The sequence below is a fragment of the Choloepus didactylus genome, chromosome 3 (genome assembly GCF_015220235.1).
Source record: "Choloepus didactylus isolate mChoDid1 chromosome 3, mChoDid1.pri, whole genome shotgun sequence".
NCBI lineage: Eukaryota > Metazoa > Chordata > Mammalia > Pilosa > Megalonychidae > Choloepus > Choloepus didactylus.
This window is the reverse complement of record NC_051309.1, coordinates 215,786,928-215,803,421: the sequence shown is the minus strand read 5'-3', so window position 1 is coordinate 215,803,421 and position 16,494 is coordinate 215,786,928. Positions and strand designations below refer to the sequence as shown.

General features: G+C 36.3%; 1 protein-coding gene across 9 annotated transcripts in view; it reads right to left on the bottom strand.

Annotated features, from left to right (window-relative positions):
* The window catches only part of WRN (WRN RecQ like helicase), a 176,732-nt gene that overhangs the window by 46,427 nt on the left and 113,811 nt on the right, over window positions 1–16,494 (bottom strand). For all 9 annotated transcript variants that reach the window (XM_037831309.1, XM_037831310.1, XM_037831311.1 and 6 more), the window contains 2 exons: window positions 13,897–14,084; window positions 3,950–4,124 (listed from right to left, as the gene is read on the bottom strand). In XM_037831309.1, coding sequence (XP_037687237.1) covers window positions 3,950–4,124; window positions 13,897–14,084 — 363 coding nt within the window. The remainder of the gene's footprint in view (window positions 1–3,949; window positions 4,125–13,896; window positions 14,085–16,494) is intronic.

Here is a 16,494-nt window from a genome sequence, read left to right as displayed (position 1 = left end):
AAACTGTATGGTATGTGAATATATCTCAATAAAACTGCATTAAAAAACCTGTTAGAATATCCAATATTCATGAACATACTAACATGAATTTAACACAATTGTGGGAAAATTTAGGGAAGTGTTAGTGGTAAGTACACAGAAAACTAAACAATTTGTTTAAAGTATTAACTATAGAGAATACAAAAAGATGTGCAAGAGAAGTTCTACTAAACTACATGGTTCAGATTTTTTTTAAATTTACAGTCATAATTATATAAACTCTGTATACTGATCTAACCTATGTATATGTATGTATATGTGTATATATGTGTGTGTGTGTGTGTGTGTGTGTGTATTCTAAACCCCCTTTGTCTCAACATGAATGTATGGAGTGATGGGGAGGGCAGGAAAGAAGACGAAAGAGTTGAGCTTTTACCCTCCGTAGTGGGAAGTCAACAGATAATGCCTAAAACTGATAAACAATTAAATAAAAATAAAAATCAAGCAGTAGCAGTATAAGTAAATTATTGCAAGCTATAGTAAAAAATACCAAAAGAATGAGCTAAAAAAGTTGGGAGTAGAAAATAGAAGTGGAGAAGCAGTGAGGGGCTGATGTTTTCATTGTAAGCATTGCAGAGTTATTTGGTTTTTTAAATTATATGCATATATAACTGATAAAAATTAAAGTGCCATTAAAAAAAAGATATGCTCTAAGATTGACCAAGAGTACTGAGAGAAAGAGAGAAGGAAAGAAAATAGAAAATGCTGAGGAAATAAAAGCAAGCACAAGAAAGATAAAAAAATAAATGCAGGATGGGTATAATATCAAGAAAAAGCTCCGGGTGAATAAGATTAGTCAATTTTGCTATATTTAAGAACAAATAAGCAATATAATAATAATTCTAATTTTCATCATATGATTCCGTTCTTAGATAAGACCAGCATAGTGTACAGACATGATTCTGAAAATACTCTTACAAACTCTCAGTGTAAATAATGGTATTTTATCAATTAATTTATCCACAGCCCCATTCCAGAAGGAAAAGAATTTAAGGCATCTTGAAAAGGCAAATAAAATATAAAAGGACATAAAACTAAAAATCAGGATTAAAAGTAAGAATAAAGGAGTCTGTTGGTACCTGAAAAAGTTAAACACAGAACTGCCATATGACTCGGAAATCCCACTATTAGATATGTATCCAAAGAGCTAAAGACAGGTGTTCAAACAAAAACTTGGACATGAACGTTCATAGCAGCACTATTCACAATAGCCAAAAGGTGGAAATATCCAAGATGTCTATCACGTGATGAATGGATAAGCAAAATGTGTATACACACAATGGAATGCTGTCCAGCCATAAAAACAAATGAAGTTTGGATACATGTTACACGTATGGCCCTTGAAAATACACTACGTGAAAGAAGCCAGACACAAAAGATCACATTCTATGAATCCAATTACATGAAGTATCTAGAATAGGCAAATTCTTAGAGACAGAAAATAGAGTTAGTGGTTGCCAGGGGCTGGGTACAGCAGGAGTGGGAAGTGACTGCTTAATAGGTACATGGTTTCCTTTTGGGGTAATGAAAATGTTTTATAAATAGAAGTGATGGTTGCACAACATCATGAATGTACTATATGCCACTGAATTGTTCACTTTAAAATGATTATTTCATGTCATGTGCATTTTACTTCTATTTAAAAAATTCAAAAAAAAAGTGGGAATGAATGGTCATAGACTAAAAATGCAAATCTATATCCAAATGTGGTTGGTTTGGGTTATGAATAAATAATGAGAAATTTTTTTTTTCTAAATTGTAAAACAGAAAATACTAAGATTCTAAGCATCTCTCAAGCAAAGATATTAAGAGCTAGGGAAGCCAGCTATCCTTCTAGTTCACACTAAAGTATAAATCAACTGTAAAAAAGGCAGGAGACTAAATATCTAGAATTCTGTATATTTACATGTTCAGTAGGTACTCAATACTCAATGGCAAGTAATCAATTCCAAGAGCATCAGACTATTCTTCACAGATGGTAAAATGTATTTCATCAAGATGATGGAAACCCTCAATGTTTGCATTTGGGAACCTTCAATGCAAATGTGTAGCTTTCAAATTATTTATAATTGCAAAACCAGAATACACTGGGCCAGGTGCCAGATAAAACAGAACACCTGATGTCAGCCTAGGATGACACAATCAACTTAATTTATTAATTTTCATAATGTAGATGAAAATGTATGACATCTTGCCATTGAAAGGGAAAATACAGTAGTGGATACATATACCCTTTTAGAAATTAGGTATAATTAGCAGTCACTGTGAGGGCTATAAAACCATATTGGAAAGCATTAAAATTTTAATGATGCATGTACTGGCAGGAAAACAAGATGCATCAATAAAGTCTCTCATCACAGCATTACATGGATAAAGCTTATAGTTTCTCATATCTTCAGAAGATTTATCAATCTAAAAAGATAATTACTAATATATCAAGATGAAAGGAACCATTGGTCAGTAAGTAGTTTGGACATCGCTTTCTAATATTCAGTAGCAGCAGCTAGAATAAATTTTATCTGACAACTTCCTAGCCACTGAAATAATAGAATAAAAATATAAGCATCCAAGAGTTGGGTTAAATCTCTAATCTAGGCTGTTGTGATGGCTGTTCCTATCTTTAGAAAGACAATAGATGCTTTCAGGCAGGTGTGCATTACAGCATGACCATGTGTTGTAAACTCTGAGCCATACTAAAGAGATAAGTTGTTCAGCAATGTTTGCTTGAATGATTAATAATTATGATTAATAATTATAGGGAGCCAGGAGGGAATGGATGATCTATTTGATCAGAAAATATCAGAGATGAAGTCCATGTCTTAACATGAGAGGAGGGCTATTCCACTGAGTTATCCATGACAGAGTGTGGATATGGCATTGACACCATGAAGTTCGTGATTTAAAACTTCTCACAGGGCTTTAATTTCAGTCTTCCCAGATATTTTGCATAATACCCACCAAACCAGGTTAATCAGAACCTCAGCTGCAGAACTTCACAACTTCGTCAATATCCTTCCCTTCTTCAGCTTTTCTCCTTCAGATCAGTCCTACTTAATAATGCCAGTCTAACATTTCTAGAATAGTATTCTCTTGCTCAAAAACAGAGTAGGTCTATCATGGTGGTTTTCAAACCCTATTCTGTGGCACTCTAAAGATTAAAAGGCACTCACGGGAACTGTCTTGGAGACAGAGAGGCTCTTGGAATTCCTTTCTCTCACATAAACTTTGACCAGAAATGTTCTACTTTAATCTTTTACCTGTAGATAAAATTTCATCTATGGCTAAAGTAGTTTCAAAAAACTGTAAGCCTATATCACACCAGTCCCAGCTGGCCTTCCTCCAAGGAGGTCTTCTGTGAACCAACACATCTAAGTTTTTTTCCTATGAGACTCTAACAGTTCCTCTCTGCCTCTTTATACACACTGCATGCCATTCCTACTCCAAACCCCGTTACCCACTACCATTCCAAACAACGCACAATTTTCTGAACCCAGCACGTGCTCTCACAACACAGAATCTTTGCATGTGCTGATTCTTCTTCCTGGAATTCTATACACAATCCTTTTCCCTCATCACCTAGTCACCTTGCATACTTGACAAACTTCTATACACACGTTTAGACTCTACTCAAATTATTTCTCCCAGGATGGACGATCCCCATTCCCAGCCTACCCTGACAGGGCTAGTGTTCCCTAAGCACTATTTATGGGCTGCTACTTATATTAGCTTGAAATAGTTGGGTCACACAACTATCTCCCACATTACACTCTGATTCCCTTGATCAGAAGCAGTGCTGTAAGTCCCAACACATAGAAGATATTCAATAAATATTTAGTAAATAAATATTTGAGAAATCTCTCAAATAAATATCCACTGTGGGGCAAAGAGTAATGATGATCACCCCTCACACCTGAATTTCATCTCTCATGAATCTGTGATGAATCTCTCTCCGTGATTTAATACTCATGCCTGCATGGTATGTTCTGCAGTCTAACTTCAGTGTCCGAAGTTCAGCTGTAACTTGTTCTGTCATTTTTCTGGAAGGACAGTAGATGATAGTTGGACCTTCAAACCCCCAGGCAGAACTAAAGAAAAAGAAGAACAAATAAGCAAACATATATTAAAGGGTTCAGACCAGTCTGGGTTTTATCTTACTAATTTCCCTTTCTACTTTTTAAGTAAATGACAAAAGTAGAAATCACGATAGAAAACACTGATATATCCAACTGCATATAAATCTATATAAAAAATTAATACGGAAATAAATTAACACCCAAAACATTTGACTCAGTTTAAAGCCAGAGATAAGTTTTTTTGTTTATTATAGGAGAAACCTTGATAAAAATGTATAAGCTATTGATATAAATACCTTTGGGAATGCAAAGCACTAGATTAACAATTAGTCTTGATTTATATGAGAGCTAAATGATTATTTACACAGGAATATTCATAAAATTTTTATTACATGATTCTCATTCTCTCTTGTGACTATAAAGTTCAGTTTCGAGGTCTGTTTACTAAAAAAGTCACAGAGTTTTCTAATAATATTGAAAGACTGCTTTTATACTTCAAAGAAGTATTTTCTAGCAATCGTGACACTACGAAAGTTATACAAAATGACATCTGTTAGGTCTATTGTAGAAATTTCTGCTTATTTATTTAAAAGTGTAAATGGTAAGTTCCATAAAATATTTATCTAATTCCTTGATATATTCATTAACATAAGTACATTCCTTCATACTTAGTCAATATTAAAAGGACATACTGAATATTTTTAATGTAGGAAACGTTATTTTGTTTAACTTTAACTAACTAGGACCTATACAGACCATTCTTACTTTCCATGAACCCCTGTTACCATAACCCTTCTTGGAAGATTTAAAATGAGTATAAAAATCTTCCTTGATTTACATTTTAAAAAACCATTTCTATATTAAATAACAAGACCTTGGATGGTCTTGAATGCTAGCTAGGCTAAAGAGGCTGGCCTTTACTCTATAGGAATTAGGAAGCCACTAGGAAGAAACTCTAAGACTTATTAGGGTTGTGTTTTTGGGTGATAAATCTGGAAGTTGTATATCGACTGGAAAAGGGGATACTGACGAGGAAGAAGATCTGTTAGAAGAGACTAAAATAATCTGGGCTAAAATAATCTGGAAACTCAATTAGCAGAAAACAGTGAGAAGGAAACATTTGCAAAAAACACTGTTAGAATAACAGAGAATACAATGTCACAAAACATGAAGGCAGGTGGGAGGAGCTTCCAGGGAAGATGACAGACTAGGCAGCTCCAGGATCTCTTCTCCTCCAAGGACAGCTAGAAGACAGGCAAAACTGGTCTGAAACAACTGCTCTGGGGCTCTGGACTCCAGGGTGGGCACTGTTCACCATCCAGAGAAGAGTGGGATGAAGAAAATGAAAATTTGCAAGCAGCTTTGGGTCCAGTCCCTGGCTGGCTGGCTGCTGTGGACAGAGAGGGACACGGAAGCCCTCCCCACCAAGAATGGTGGGCAGAGGGCATAGCCAAGTGAAGATCAGGGCTTTTAGTCCACAAATTTAGACCACTGGGTCCCCTGGGTCCCACGGTTTAAGCCGCCCTGGTCATGGGCTTTCCCACCACTGTTTGGACCCATATCTGACAGGCACAGAGCTGGCAGACACTTAACATCACTGTGCCTTCTTAGAGCTGACGGGAACACCTTGCAGAAGATCACAAGTAAACAGTTTGAATCAATCATCAAAAACCTCCCAACAAATAAAACCCAAGGGCCAGATGGTTTCACAGGTGAATGCTACCAACCATTTCAAGAAGAATTAACACCAATCTTGTTTAAACTCTTTCAAAAAATTGAAGAGGAGGGAACACTACCTAACTCATTCTATGAAACCAACATCACTCTAATACCAAAGCCAGACAAAGATACTATAAGAAAAAAAAATTACAGACCAATTTCTCTAATGAATATAGATGCAAACATACTCAACAAAATACTAGCAAATCAAATCCAACAGCACGTTAAAAGAAGTATACACTGTTTCTGGACTGGCGGCGTTCCCAGAGTGCCCGCACACGAGCACACACAGAGCCCAGAGAGGCACGCGGGCCAAAGGTGGGCGGGTCAGAGGAACTTTACTGTGTCTCTTGACTCTCCGGGTATCTTTTAAAATCTTGGGGAAAATACAGCTGTTTCTCTCAAAAAAAAAAAAAAAAAAAAAAAAAAAAAAAAAATACGCACTGTAATCGAGTTTTTTTTTTTCCTCTTTATACCTTTCTTTTTTTTGAAATAAATTCAAAGTTATAGGAACAGTTACAAAAACAATACTAACCCCTTACACAGAATTCCATCATACCGACGCCCCTCCCCTGATAGCTCAATCCACCAACTTTAACATGCTGTCATATCGCTATTTCTTTCCCTCCCTCTCTCCCTCCCTATCATCCATCATCTATTGCTCTGTCTTCTGAACATATGAGAGCTAGATGCACACATCCTTGAACATACACTATAATTCACATACACTTCCCATGAACAAGAACATTCTTTTATGCAATCCCATTAAGTGCAGCTAAGAAGTACAAGAGATTCAACAATGATACAAAGTTTACATTCTATATTTCCTTTTCCTTATGTCTCAACTGTGTCCCTTTGAGCCACCTGTCCCTCCAATCCCATCCAGCTTCATCCTTGGCATTTAATTGTCATCTATTTAGACTGTCTTTTTTTTTTTTTTTTTCAGTTGTGGAAACATACACACAGCCTAAATCTTCCCATTCCACCCCCTCCCTAGCATTCCATTAGTGGGATTAATCACATTTAGAATGTTGTAGTGCTCTTTCCCACCATCCATTACTAGAAATTTCCCTTCACCTCAAACAGCAACCCTACACTCATTTCTTAACTCCCCATTGCCCCTTCCCCCATTTCTCTTAACCCAAACTCTACTTTTCATCTCTATGGTTACATTCTCTGATAATTTCTTTGTGTTTACTGTGGGGCTTAAAATTAACCTCTTAAATCCATATCAATCTTGTTTTTCTTTGACAGCACCTTCACTTCAATAGGACACATAAACTATGTTCCTATACTCCTCCATTCCCCTACCTTTATATAGTTGTCTAAAATTACATATTTTACATTGAGTTCAAAACCACTGATTTGTCATTAGAGTTTGTGTATTTTATATCATGTAGGAAGTAAATAGTGGAGTTACAGTTCAAAAACTATTGACTTCTATTTGTATTCCACTGTGGTCAGAGAATGTGCTTTGAATATATTCATTTTTTTTTTTTTTTTTTAAATTTCTTGAGGCTTGTTTTATGTCCCAGCCTATGGTCCCTTCTGGAGAAAGATCTGTGATCACTAGAGAAAAATGAGTGTCCTGGTGATTTGGGATGTAAGGTACTATATATGTCTGTTAAAATTCTCTATATCTCTTTCTCCTTTCTTTGTTTCTCTGTTGGTAGGGCTCCCTTTAGAATCTGAAGTAGGGCAGGTCTTTTATTGGCAAACTCTCTCAGCATTTGTTTGTCTGTGAAAAATTTAAGCTCTCCCTAAAATCTGAAGGACAGTTTTGCTGGATAAAGTATTCTTGGTTGGAAATTTTTCTCTCTCAGAATTTTAAACATGTCATGCCACTGCCTTCTTGCCTCCATGGTGGCCGCTGAGTAGTCACAACTTAGTCTTATGTTGTTTCCTTTGTATGTGGTGAATTGCTTTTCTCCTGCTGCTTTCAGAACTTGCTCCTTCTCTTCAGTATTTGACAGTCTGATCAGAATTTGTCTCGGAGTGGGTTTATTTGGATTTAGTCTATTTGTAGTTCGCTGGGCATTTATGCTTTGTGTATTTATATTGTGTATAAGGTTGGGGAAGTTTTCCCCAACAATTTCTTTGAATACTCTTTCTAGACCTTTACCCTTCTCTTCCCCTTCTGGGACACCAATGAGTCTTAGTTTGGATGTTTTATTTTATCTATCGCATCACCGAGATCCATTTCGATTTTTTCTATTTTTTTCTCCATTCTTTCTTTTGTTCTTTCATTTTCTGTTCTGTGGACTTCTAGGACACTGAGATGTTGTTCAGGTTCCTCTAGTCTTGTATTGTGAATATCCAGAGTCTTTTTAATTTGGCCAATAGTTTCTTTCATTTCCATAAGATCTTCTATTTTTTTATTTAGCCTTGCAATGTCTTCTTTATGCTCTTCTAGGGTCTTCTTTATGTCACTAATATCCTGGGCCATGGTCTTCTTGATGTCCTTTAAATCCTTTGCCATGTTTTCGTTTCTCAATTGTAGTTCTTTGATTAACTGTGTGAGGTACTATGTTTCTTCCGATATCTTGATTTGTGTGTTTGGAGTTGGATTCTCCATATCGTCTGGTTTTATCATATGCATTAAGATTTTCTGTTGCTTTTGACCTCTTGGCATTTGTTTTGCTTGACAGGGTTCTTTCAAGTTGTAAAAAAAAAAAAAAAAAAAGGATATCGATCTAATTTTTCAGAAACACAGTTTGGTGACGTACACTTTCTCTAATTAAAACAGCAGATGGAGTCTGTGAGTCACCTATACCCCTCAAGGCAGTTCTCAACCTTGTTCCCGCAGTTTGTGGGGAAATGATTCTTGTGGGGTTCAGTTGGAGAACTCAGTTTGGTTGTGCTGCTGGAGCCATCCGCCTTGAATTTGGGGCGCGTGTACGGGTGCCCAGGGAGGAAGGGCAGTTTTAATATTCAAATCCCTCAGGTTCCCGGAGATTCAAGGCCGCCGCAAGAGTCTAAGCCTTCATTTCGTTTCAGCCCCAGCCCCTCTCCCTCACTGTCTCACAAACCACCGGACTTGGTGTAGCATCCCTGGGTTCTCCGAGCGGATCCCCCCTCCCAGCCACGATCCTCCAGGAGCTCAGCCGAGGGAATGCCGTGCTACGTCACCAGTGCGCACCGTCCCTCAAGGGAAGCCCTGGGCCGTCGGGCTGTGCAGCAGCGCACTGTCAGCCTGAAGCAAAAATGGCCGAACGGGGCGTATCAACCCCCTCCTCCTCACACAGTTCCTCCTTCCCAGCTCCGGACAACTGGCGGGGCTCTGGGCTTTGGGCACAGCCCTGGGCAGGAGTTTATCCAGTCCCCCGGGAAGCCAGCTGCTAGCCGCAGGGTTTCTTTCGGCTTCCGGCTCTCCCCTCCGTTCCTCCAGCCCCAAGGGTATCTGCAGCAGGCTATCTTCCCAGCCAGACACTGAGAGGCCGGCCCAGCCCCCTCTTGCTGTGTTTTACTGCGTGGTTCCCACTATTGCAGCTGCAGCTGCTCCTGGGTTTTTCCCTTTTTTTTTTTTTTAAAGAGCCAGTTGGTCTCCAAACGCCGAACCCTGGCCTCCCCATCCGCCGCGCGGCTGCGGGTCTTCTAGCCAGCGTACTCACTCGTTTCAGAATGCAGACTCTTGGTTTCACCAAGTTTACGGCCCCTCTGGAACTAGGAGACCTTGTCCAGCTGGCGTATTGCTGTAACCGGTATTCTGGGTCACTTTCTGGTTTTTATCTAGTGTTGTTCACGGAGGTGTTTTTTCACCCTGTCTCACCTAGCTGCCATCTTAGTTTCTCTCAACGCCTTTACATTTTAAGAAGGGAAGCTATGTCATTTTCAGATGCTACGGTTTCCTACTATTAACATACAAAGTCACAAACAGCAAAGCAAATCAGGTTTTACTAACCTGATTAATAATTCATCTTTGGAGTGATGTTGACAGTGCTATACCAACAAGATTTTGTTATGAATGGCTTTTATCACTTAGAGGTTAGGAGTAAAATCCCTGGAATCTGTGCCTCCAGGGGAGCTTAGGTTCTACCACTCAAAAGTTGTGTGACCTTGGACAAATCATTTAACTTCAAGTAAGTTTTTTCACAGGTATGCAAGGGTGGTTCAACACAAGAAAATCAATTAATGTAATACACCATATTAACAAATCAAAGGGGAAAAACCACAGGATCATCTCAATTGACATGGAAAAGGCATTTGACAAAATTCAGCAACCTTTCTTGATAAAAACATTTCAAAAATTAGGAATAGAAGGAAACTTTCTCAACATGATAAAGGGCATATATGAAAAACCCACAGCTAACATCATACTCAATGGCGTAAGACAGAAAGCTTTCCCCCTAAGATCTGGGACAAGACTAGGATGCACGCTGTCACTGTTGTTATTTAACACTGTGCTAGAAGTTCTAGTTAGAGCAATTAGGCAATGAAAAGTAATAAAAGGCATCCAAATCAGAAAGGAAGAAGTAAAGCTTTCACTGTTTGCAAGATGATGTGATCGTATATTTAGAAAGTCCCAAAAACTCTACAACAAAGCTACTAGTGCTAGTAAATTAATTCAGCAAAGTGGCAGGATACAAGGTCAACATGCGGAAACCAGTAGTGTGTCTATACACAAGTAAGGAACAATCAGAGGAAGAAATCAAGAAAAATATTCCATTGACTATAGCAACGAAAAGAATCAAATATCTAGCAATAAATTTAACCAAGGATGTAAAGGACTTGTACATAGGAAACTACAAGATCTTGTTAAAAGAAATCAAAGAAGATCTAAATAAATGGAAGGATATTCCATGTTCATGGACTGAAAGACTAAATATAGTTAAGATGTCAATTCTACCCAAATTGATTTACAGATTCAACACAACACCAAAAAAGTTCCAAACAGCCTACTTTGCAGAAATGGAAAAACCAATCATCAAATTTACTTGGAAGGGCAATGGGCCCCTAATAGCCAAAAACACTTGAGAAAGAAAAACAAAGTTGGAAGACTCACACTTTCTGACTTTAAAGCATATTACACGGCTATAGTAGTCAAAACAGCATGGTATTGGCATAGAATAGGAGATGTACTGACCAACTGAGAGTTCAGAAATAGACTCTCACATCTACAATCAATTGATCTTTGACAAGGCAATGAAGTCCACTCAGCTGGGACAGAATAATCTCTTCAACAAATGGTGCTAAGAGAACTGAATAGAGAACCCATATCTCACATCTTATACAAAAAATTAACTCAAAATGGATCAAAGACTTAAACATTAGAGCTAGGACAGTAAAAGTCCTAGAAGAAAATATAGGCAAGCATCTTCAAGATCTTGCAGTAGGAGGTGATTTCTCTGACCTTACACCCAAAGCACAAGAAATGAAAGAAGAAATAATAAATGGGATCTCCTCAAAATTGAACACTTCTGTGCTTCAAAGAACTTGGTCAAGAAAATGAAAAGGCAGCCTACTCAAAGGGAGACAATATTTGGAAACCACATATATGAAAAGGGTTTAATCCAGAAAATACTAAGAAATCCTATAACTCAACAATAAAAAGACAAACAACCCAATTAAAAAATGGCCAAAAGACCTGAACAGTCATTTTTCCAAAGAAGAAATACAAATGGCCAATAAGCATGAAAAGATGCTCAAAATCACTAGCTATTAGGGAAATGCAAATCAAAACTACAATGAGATGTCATTTCACACGTACTAGAATGGCCATTGTTTAAAAAAAAATCAGAAAACTACAATGCTGGAGAGGATGTAGAGAAATAGAACACTCATTCACTGCTGGTGGGAATGTAGAATGGTGCAGCTGCTTTGGAGTGTAGTTTGGCAGTTCCTCAGGAACCTAAGTACAGAACTGCCATGTGATCTAGCAATCCCATTACTAGCTATATATCCAGAAGAACTGAAAGCAGAAACACAAACAGACGCTTGCACACCCATGTTCATAGCGGCATTATTCATGATTGCCAAATGATGGAAACAGCCCAGTGGCTTTTGTAAATAAACAAACTGTGGAATATATGTATGATGGAATATTATGCAGCTATAAGAAGGAATGAAGTCCTGATGCCTGCAACAACATGGATGAATCTCGAGAACATTATGCTGAGTGAAATAAGCCAGACACAAAAGGACAAATATTGAACAGCCTCACTAATATGAACTAAGTATAATAAGCAAACTCATAGAGTTAGAATCTAGAATTTAGGTTACCAGGACATAGAATGAGGGTAGAGAATAGGGAACTGATGTTTAATTTATACAAAATTTCTAATTAGGTTGATTGTAAGTGTTTGGAAATGGATAGAGGTGCTGGTAGCACATTATTGTGAGTATAATTAACGTGCTGAATTGCATGTGAATGTGGTTGAAAAGGGAAGTTTAGGGTTGAGTATGTCACTAGAAGCTAGAAGTTAAAGCATGGGACTGTATAACACAGTGAACCTTGCTGTAGACAATGACTGGGGTTAACAGGACAAATATAAGAATGTTTTTTTCATGAACTGTAACAAATTTACATCACTATTACAAGGTGTTAATAAAAGGGTGGTATAAGAGAAAAAGTACACCTAATGCAAACTACACACTATAGTTAAAAGCAATGTTTTAATAATATTCTTTGATCAATTGTAACAAGGGTACCACACCAATGTTCAGTGTTTAACAATAGGGGGGTATAAGGGGTATGGAGTTTTTCTTTTTTGGAGTAATGAAAATGTTCTAAAATTGACGGTGATGAAAGCACACTTGTGATTACATTGAAAGCCATGGATTGTACGCTTTGGATGGTCTGTATGAAGTGTGACTGCTTTAAAAAAAACGCTAGTTGGCAATAAATACTGCTTTTTAAAAGACCAAAAGTCAAAGTAAACCGAAGCATTGAATTTACTGTGAAAAACATTTATCCTGTATGAACTTTTTATTTTAAAAGACAAAGAACATCATTTATTGTTGTTGCAAAATTTGAAGAGCCAAAAAAAAAAAAGAGAGAAAGAGAAGAAAAAAGGTGAACATAGTTTCAAAAAAGAGAGGGTGATAATTTAGGGGAAATGTCATAGAGATTGAGAATAATACAGACTGAAAAGGTTGAATCAGGAGAGTAGACCCTGATACCACAGTGGAGACTAAAATAAATAGCCTTCTAGAGAAATTTTTCTCTTTTTAGGATGGAAGGGAAGTGAAGCACAACAAATACTCACTTCAGAGAGACCACTAAACCAGGCACAACACTGACGATACAGCCACTGCCTTCTGAAAATAGGACAATTACGGCAGAAGCAAATCCGACATTTAAGTACCCCTTTAAGGTTCTTAAGGAAGACTACAGGGTTTCCTTAACCCAGGGCCTTTTCTTCTTCTTATCCCTTTCCGAAAGAGAAAAGTACTAATGATGGTCTTCAAACTCAATTTGCCTGGATTTGTTTTGTTCTCACATTGGTAGGAGAAACGTTATTGCAATGCATTCTGACTTAAAAACAAATTTCACAACATGAAAAGTATAAGCTCTTCACTGAGCAGATGATCAGGAAATAAAGCTAAGGGAAGTTTCTTAGAATACATATAAAATGCCTATAAACAAAATGAATGGAGAAAAGTAGTAGTTGAGTGGAATGAAAATACATAGTTTCCCAAACAGTTATAAGGATTAAACAAGCTCAATTAGTCCTTGATAAATGATACAGGCTAAAAAATTGTTTATTATTAATATGACTTTTTAAAGACTCCCCAATATTCGTATTAGTCATGTAATTAATGAACTGGATAGAATTCAGACAGTGGACTCATTTTTTATTGTTGTTTCAATTAGTAAAAGTACATGTTATGTTCAAGCAACAGTATGGAATATAAAATATTAGCAGACTTCATTTCTGCCCTCAAAAAATGGACTCTTTCCTCAGTCACTGAACTGATGAGATAACATCTCACTTGACTAGAACCAAAGCTAGGTAGAATTTGAAGTATTCTAAATACACGATAGAAAGAAATAGTAACAAAACTACACTAAACTAAAATAACATTTTTTAAAGAGAAGGAAATTCATCAACCATTAAATCCTCACCTTGTAGTTTTGACAAGAAAGTGCTTCAGATCCTGAAGGATATTTCCTGTTTTTCGCCCAACTTCTAAGTATAAGTTTGGTCGATCAAAGCCAGTACACGTAATCTGAGGATTCTTCAGTTTTAAGCAACGCACAATGTCTTCTTGGATTGAAGAACTTGCAGTAGCAGTGACTGCAACAATTGGAACCTGAATAAAGTGAAATTGATTTTTTAAAAGGAGGACAGTTCATTAATTCCCAACATTTCTACTGCCTTCTTGAGAAGAGACTAGTAAAACAACTACAGGAGTAGTACACTGTAAAAAATACAACTTTAAAATTATTCATTTTTAAAAGAGAAAAATACATCGGATTTGTTTTTCAGCCTTCTAATATTTACTTTTCTGAAAATAAAAATTCATTTAAATAAACACTAAGTCCATAAGGGTTTCAAAATGCAATCAAACTTGTCTTATTAAATTAAGCCAACTTAGCCACACCTCTCCACTCATTATCTGTAACATTTATTATATTTGTAATAGTGCTTATATAAGGAGAAGGTACGCAATGACTTATTTTCATCAATCTATAATTCACAAATTATAAATGCTTTAATTCACTGAAAATCTAACTATACAAAGCAATGTACATTAAATACATTTTTTTCCCCTCCTATATTAAATATATTGGTTTATAGCTTCTCAGTTTTAGAAGCAAAGCTCCCCATTGACCTGGAAACCTTTCTCCAGTTCTACTAAGTTAATCGTGGCATAATGTATATAAGATGAATGGATAAAATGAAACATGCATTATTAATTTATTCCTTGAGCAACCAAGTCATGTTCTATTTTTAGTCTAAGCAAAGACTTCTTGACTGAATTAGCAACCAAGGTAGAAGATACAGTGGATTCCATGAAAAACATGAATATGTAATCCTTCAGGAATTTTAAATAGGACAACAAAATACCTCCCATAAAACTAGACTTAATATTTTTGTCCCTGTTATCATAGGGAGTTAAAATCAACAAATATATTGTTTCATACTCAGAAAACAAAATAGTCACATAAGTGTTCCTAATCATCAGCTATTCTATTTCCAAAAACAAAACTTTCTTAAAAATACTTTTTGACCCTTAGAGATACAACTGAGCAACATCCTCATAAAATAACTCTTCAGATACACTGCATCAACCTAATAAACTAACTTAGGCAAGTATTTTACATATATATGAAAATTTATGTGCAATTAGCCAATTTGCCAACTTAACCACCTTTCACTCCCTTCATTATTTGTAACATTTATTACATACAAGTATAGAGTTTGACTCAAAATTAAAACAAGTTACAATTTACTAAAAATTATAAACCACTTTTACAATCAACACTGTTTTAATGAAGTTAAACACTTCTCAAAACTCATGTAAAAATAATCATGTGTGGGAATTAAAAAAAAATGATAACCAACGTGACCAGGTTACTGGCGTCACTTTTGCATTCTATATTCCTAAATTCCAAAAAATCTTATTAATATGTAACCCCAAACATAATTTCATTGATTTCTGGCTTGTGATCATGACATTCTCTGAATTTAGAGAGTGCCTGCCTAACAACTTATAGATGAACAGGACAATTTATAAAGAATTTAGTTGTTCTAATCAGGCCTAAATTTAGATGTATCTGTGTTAAGATATATATACTAACAAACATAAAATTGAGAATAAGGATACTGTAAAAATTAGAAGTTCTACGTATACACACATTTTCACTCACAACAATACAGTATTTTCATCAATTTAAGTACTTTAATCAAAAACTTTATAAATGTACTAATAAAATATATGTTTAACTGCATATAGAGGTACCAACATAATTTTTCAGGATAGGGCCTATGAGAAAAGAGGGTTTTGATTTGTTTCTGAGCCTATAGCATGGGAGTGGACAGCCAACGCATTTATGACAATAATGAAATAAGCATGAAACATGACACAACTTCAGAAAGTTAATAGACAAATCAGGCAAAATAACAACACAATAGTGAAAAAAATATGGTTTGTTACAATCAGATTGTCTGAGTTCAAATCCTGCCTTGGCCATTTAATAGCTGTAAGATCTTAAGCAAGTTATTTAACTCTTCAAGCTTCTGTCTCCTCTTCTATGAAATGCCAACAGCAACAATTCCAAGCTCATAAAGGCTTGTAAAGGGGCCAAATAAGATAAACTTATGCATTAAGCATAAGTTCTATGCTTAATGCATGGCACCCAGTAAGCACTCAATATGCTTCAGCTATTATGCAACAACTGAATGTTACTGCAACAAAAGACACGATTTCTATTCAGGAACTCCAGAGATTGGGGCACTATTCCCACATTTGTCACTGACCTTCGCAAGGGCCAACTTCTCTGGGACTCAGTGTTTGTTTTTGTCAAAAAGTGAACTGGGTTTATTATAAGTACATTACAATATGCCTGATGCTGAAGGGGGAAATGCAATAAATCTTTCAATCAAAACAAAACAAACCGAAGTTTGATTCTATCTTAAGAAACCATATTTAAGAAAACATTTAACTTTCTTCCATTAAGAAATACTAAACCATCATCATGAATTCCTAAAAACATGGA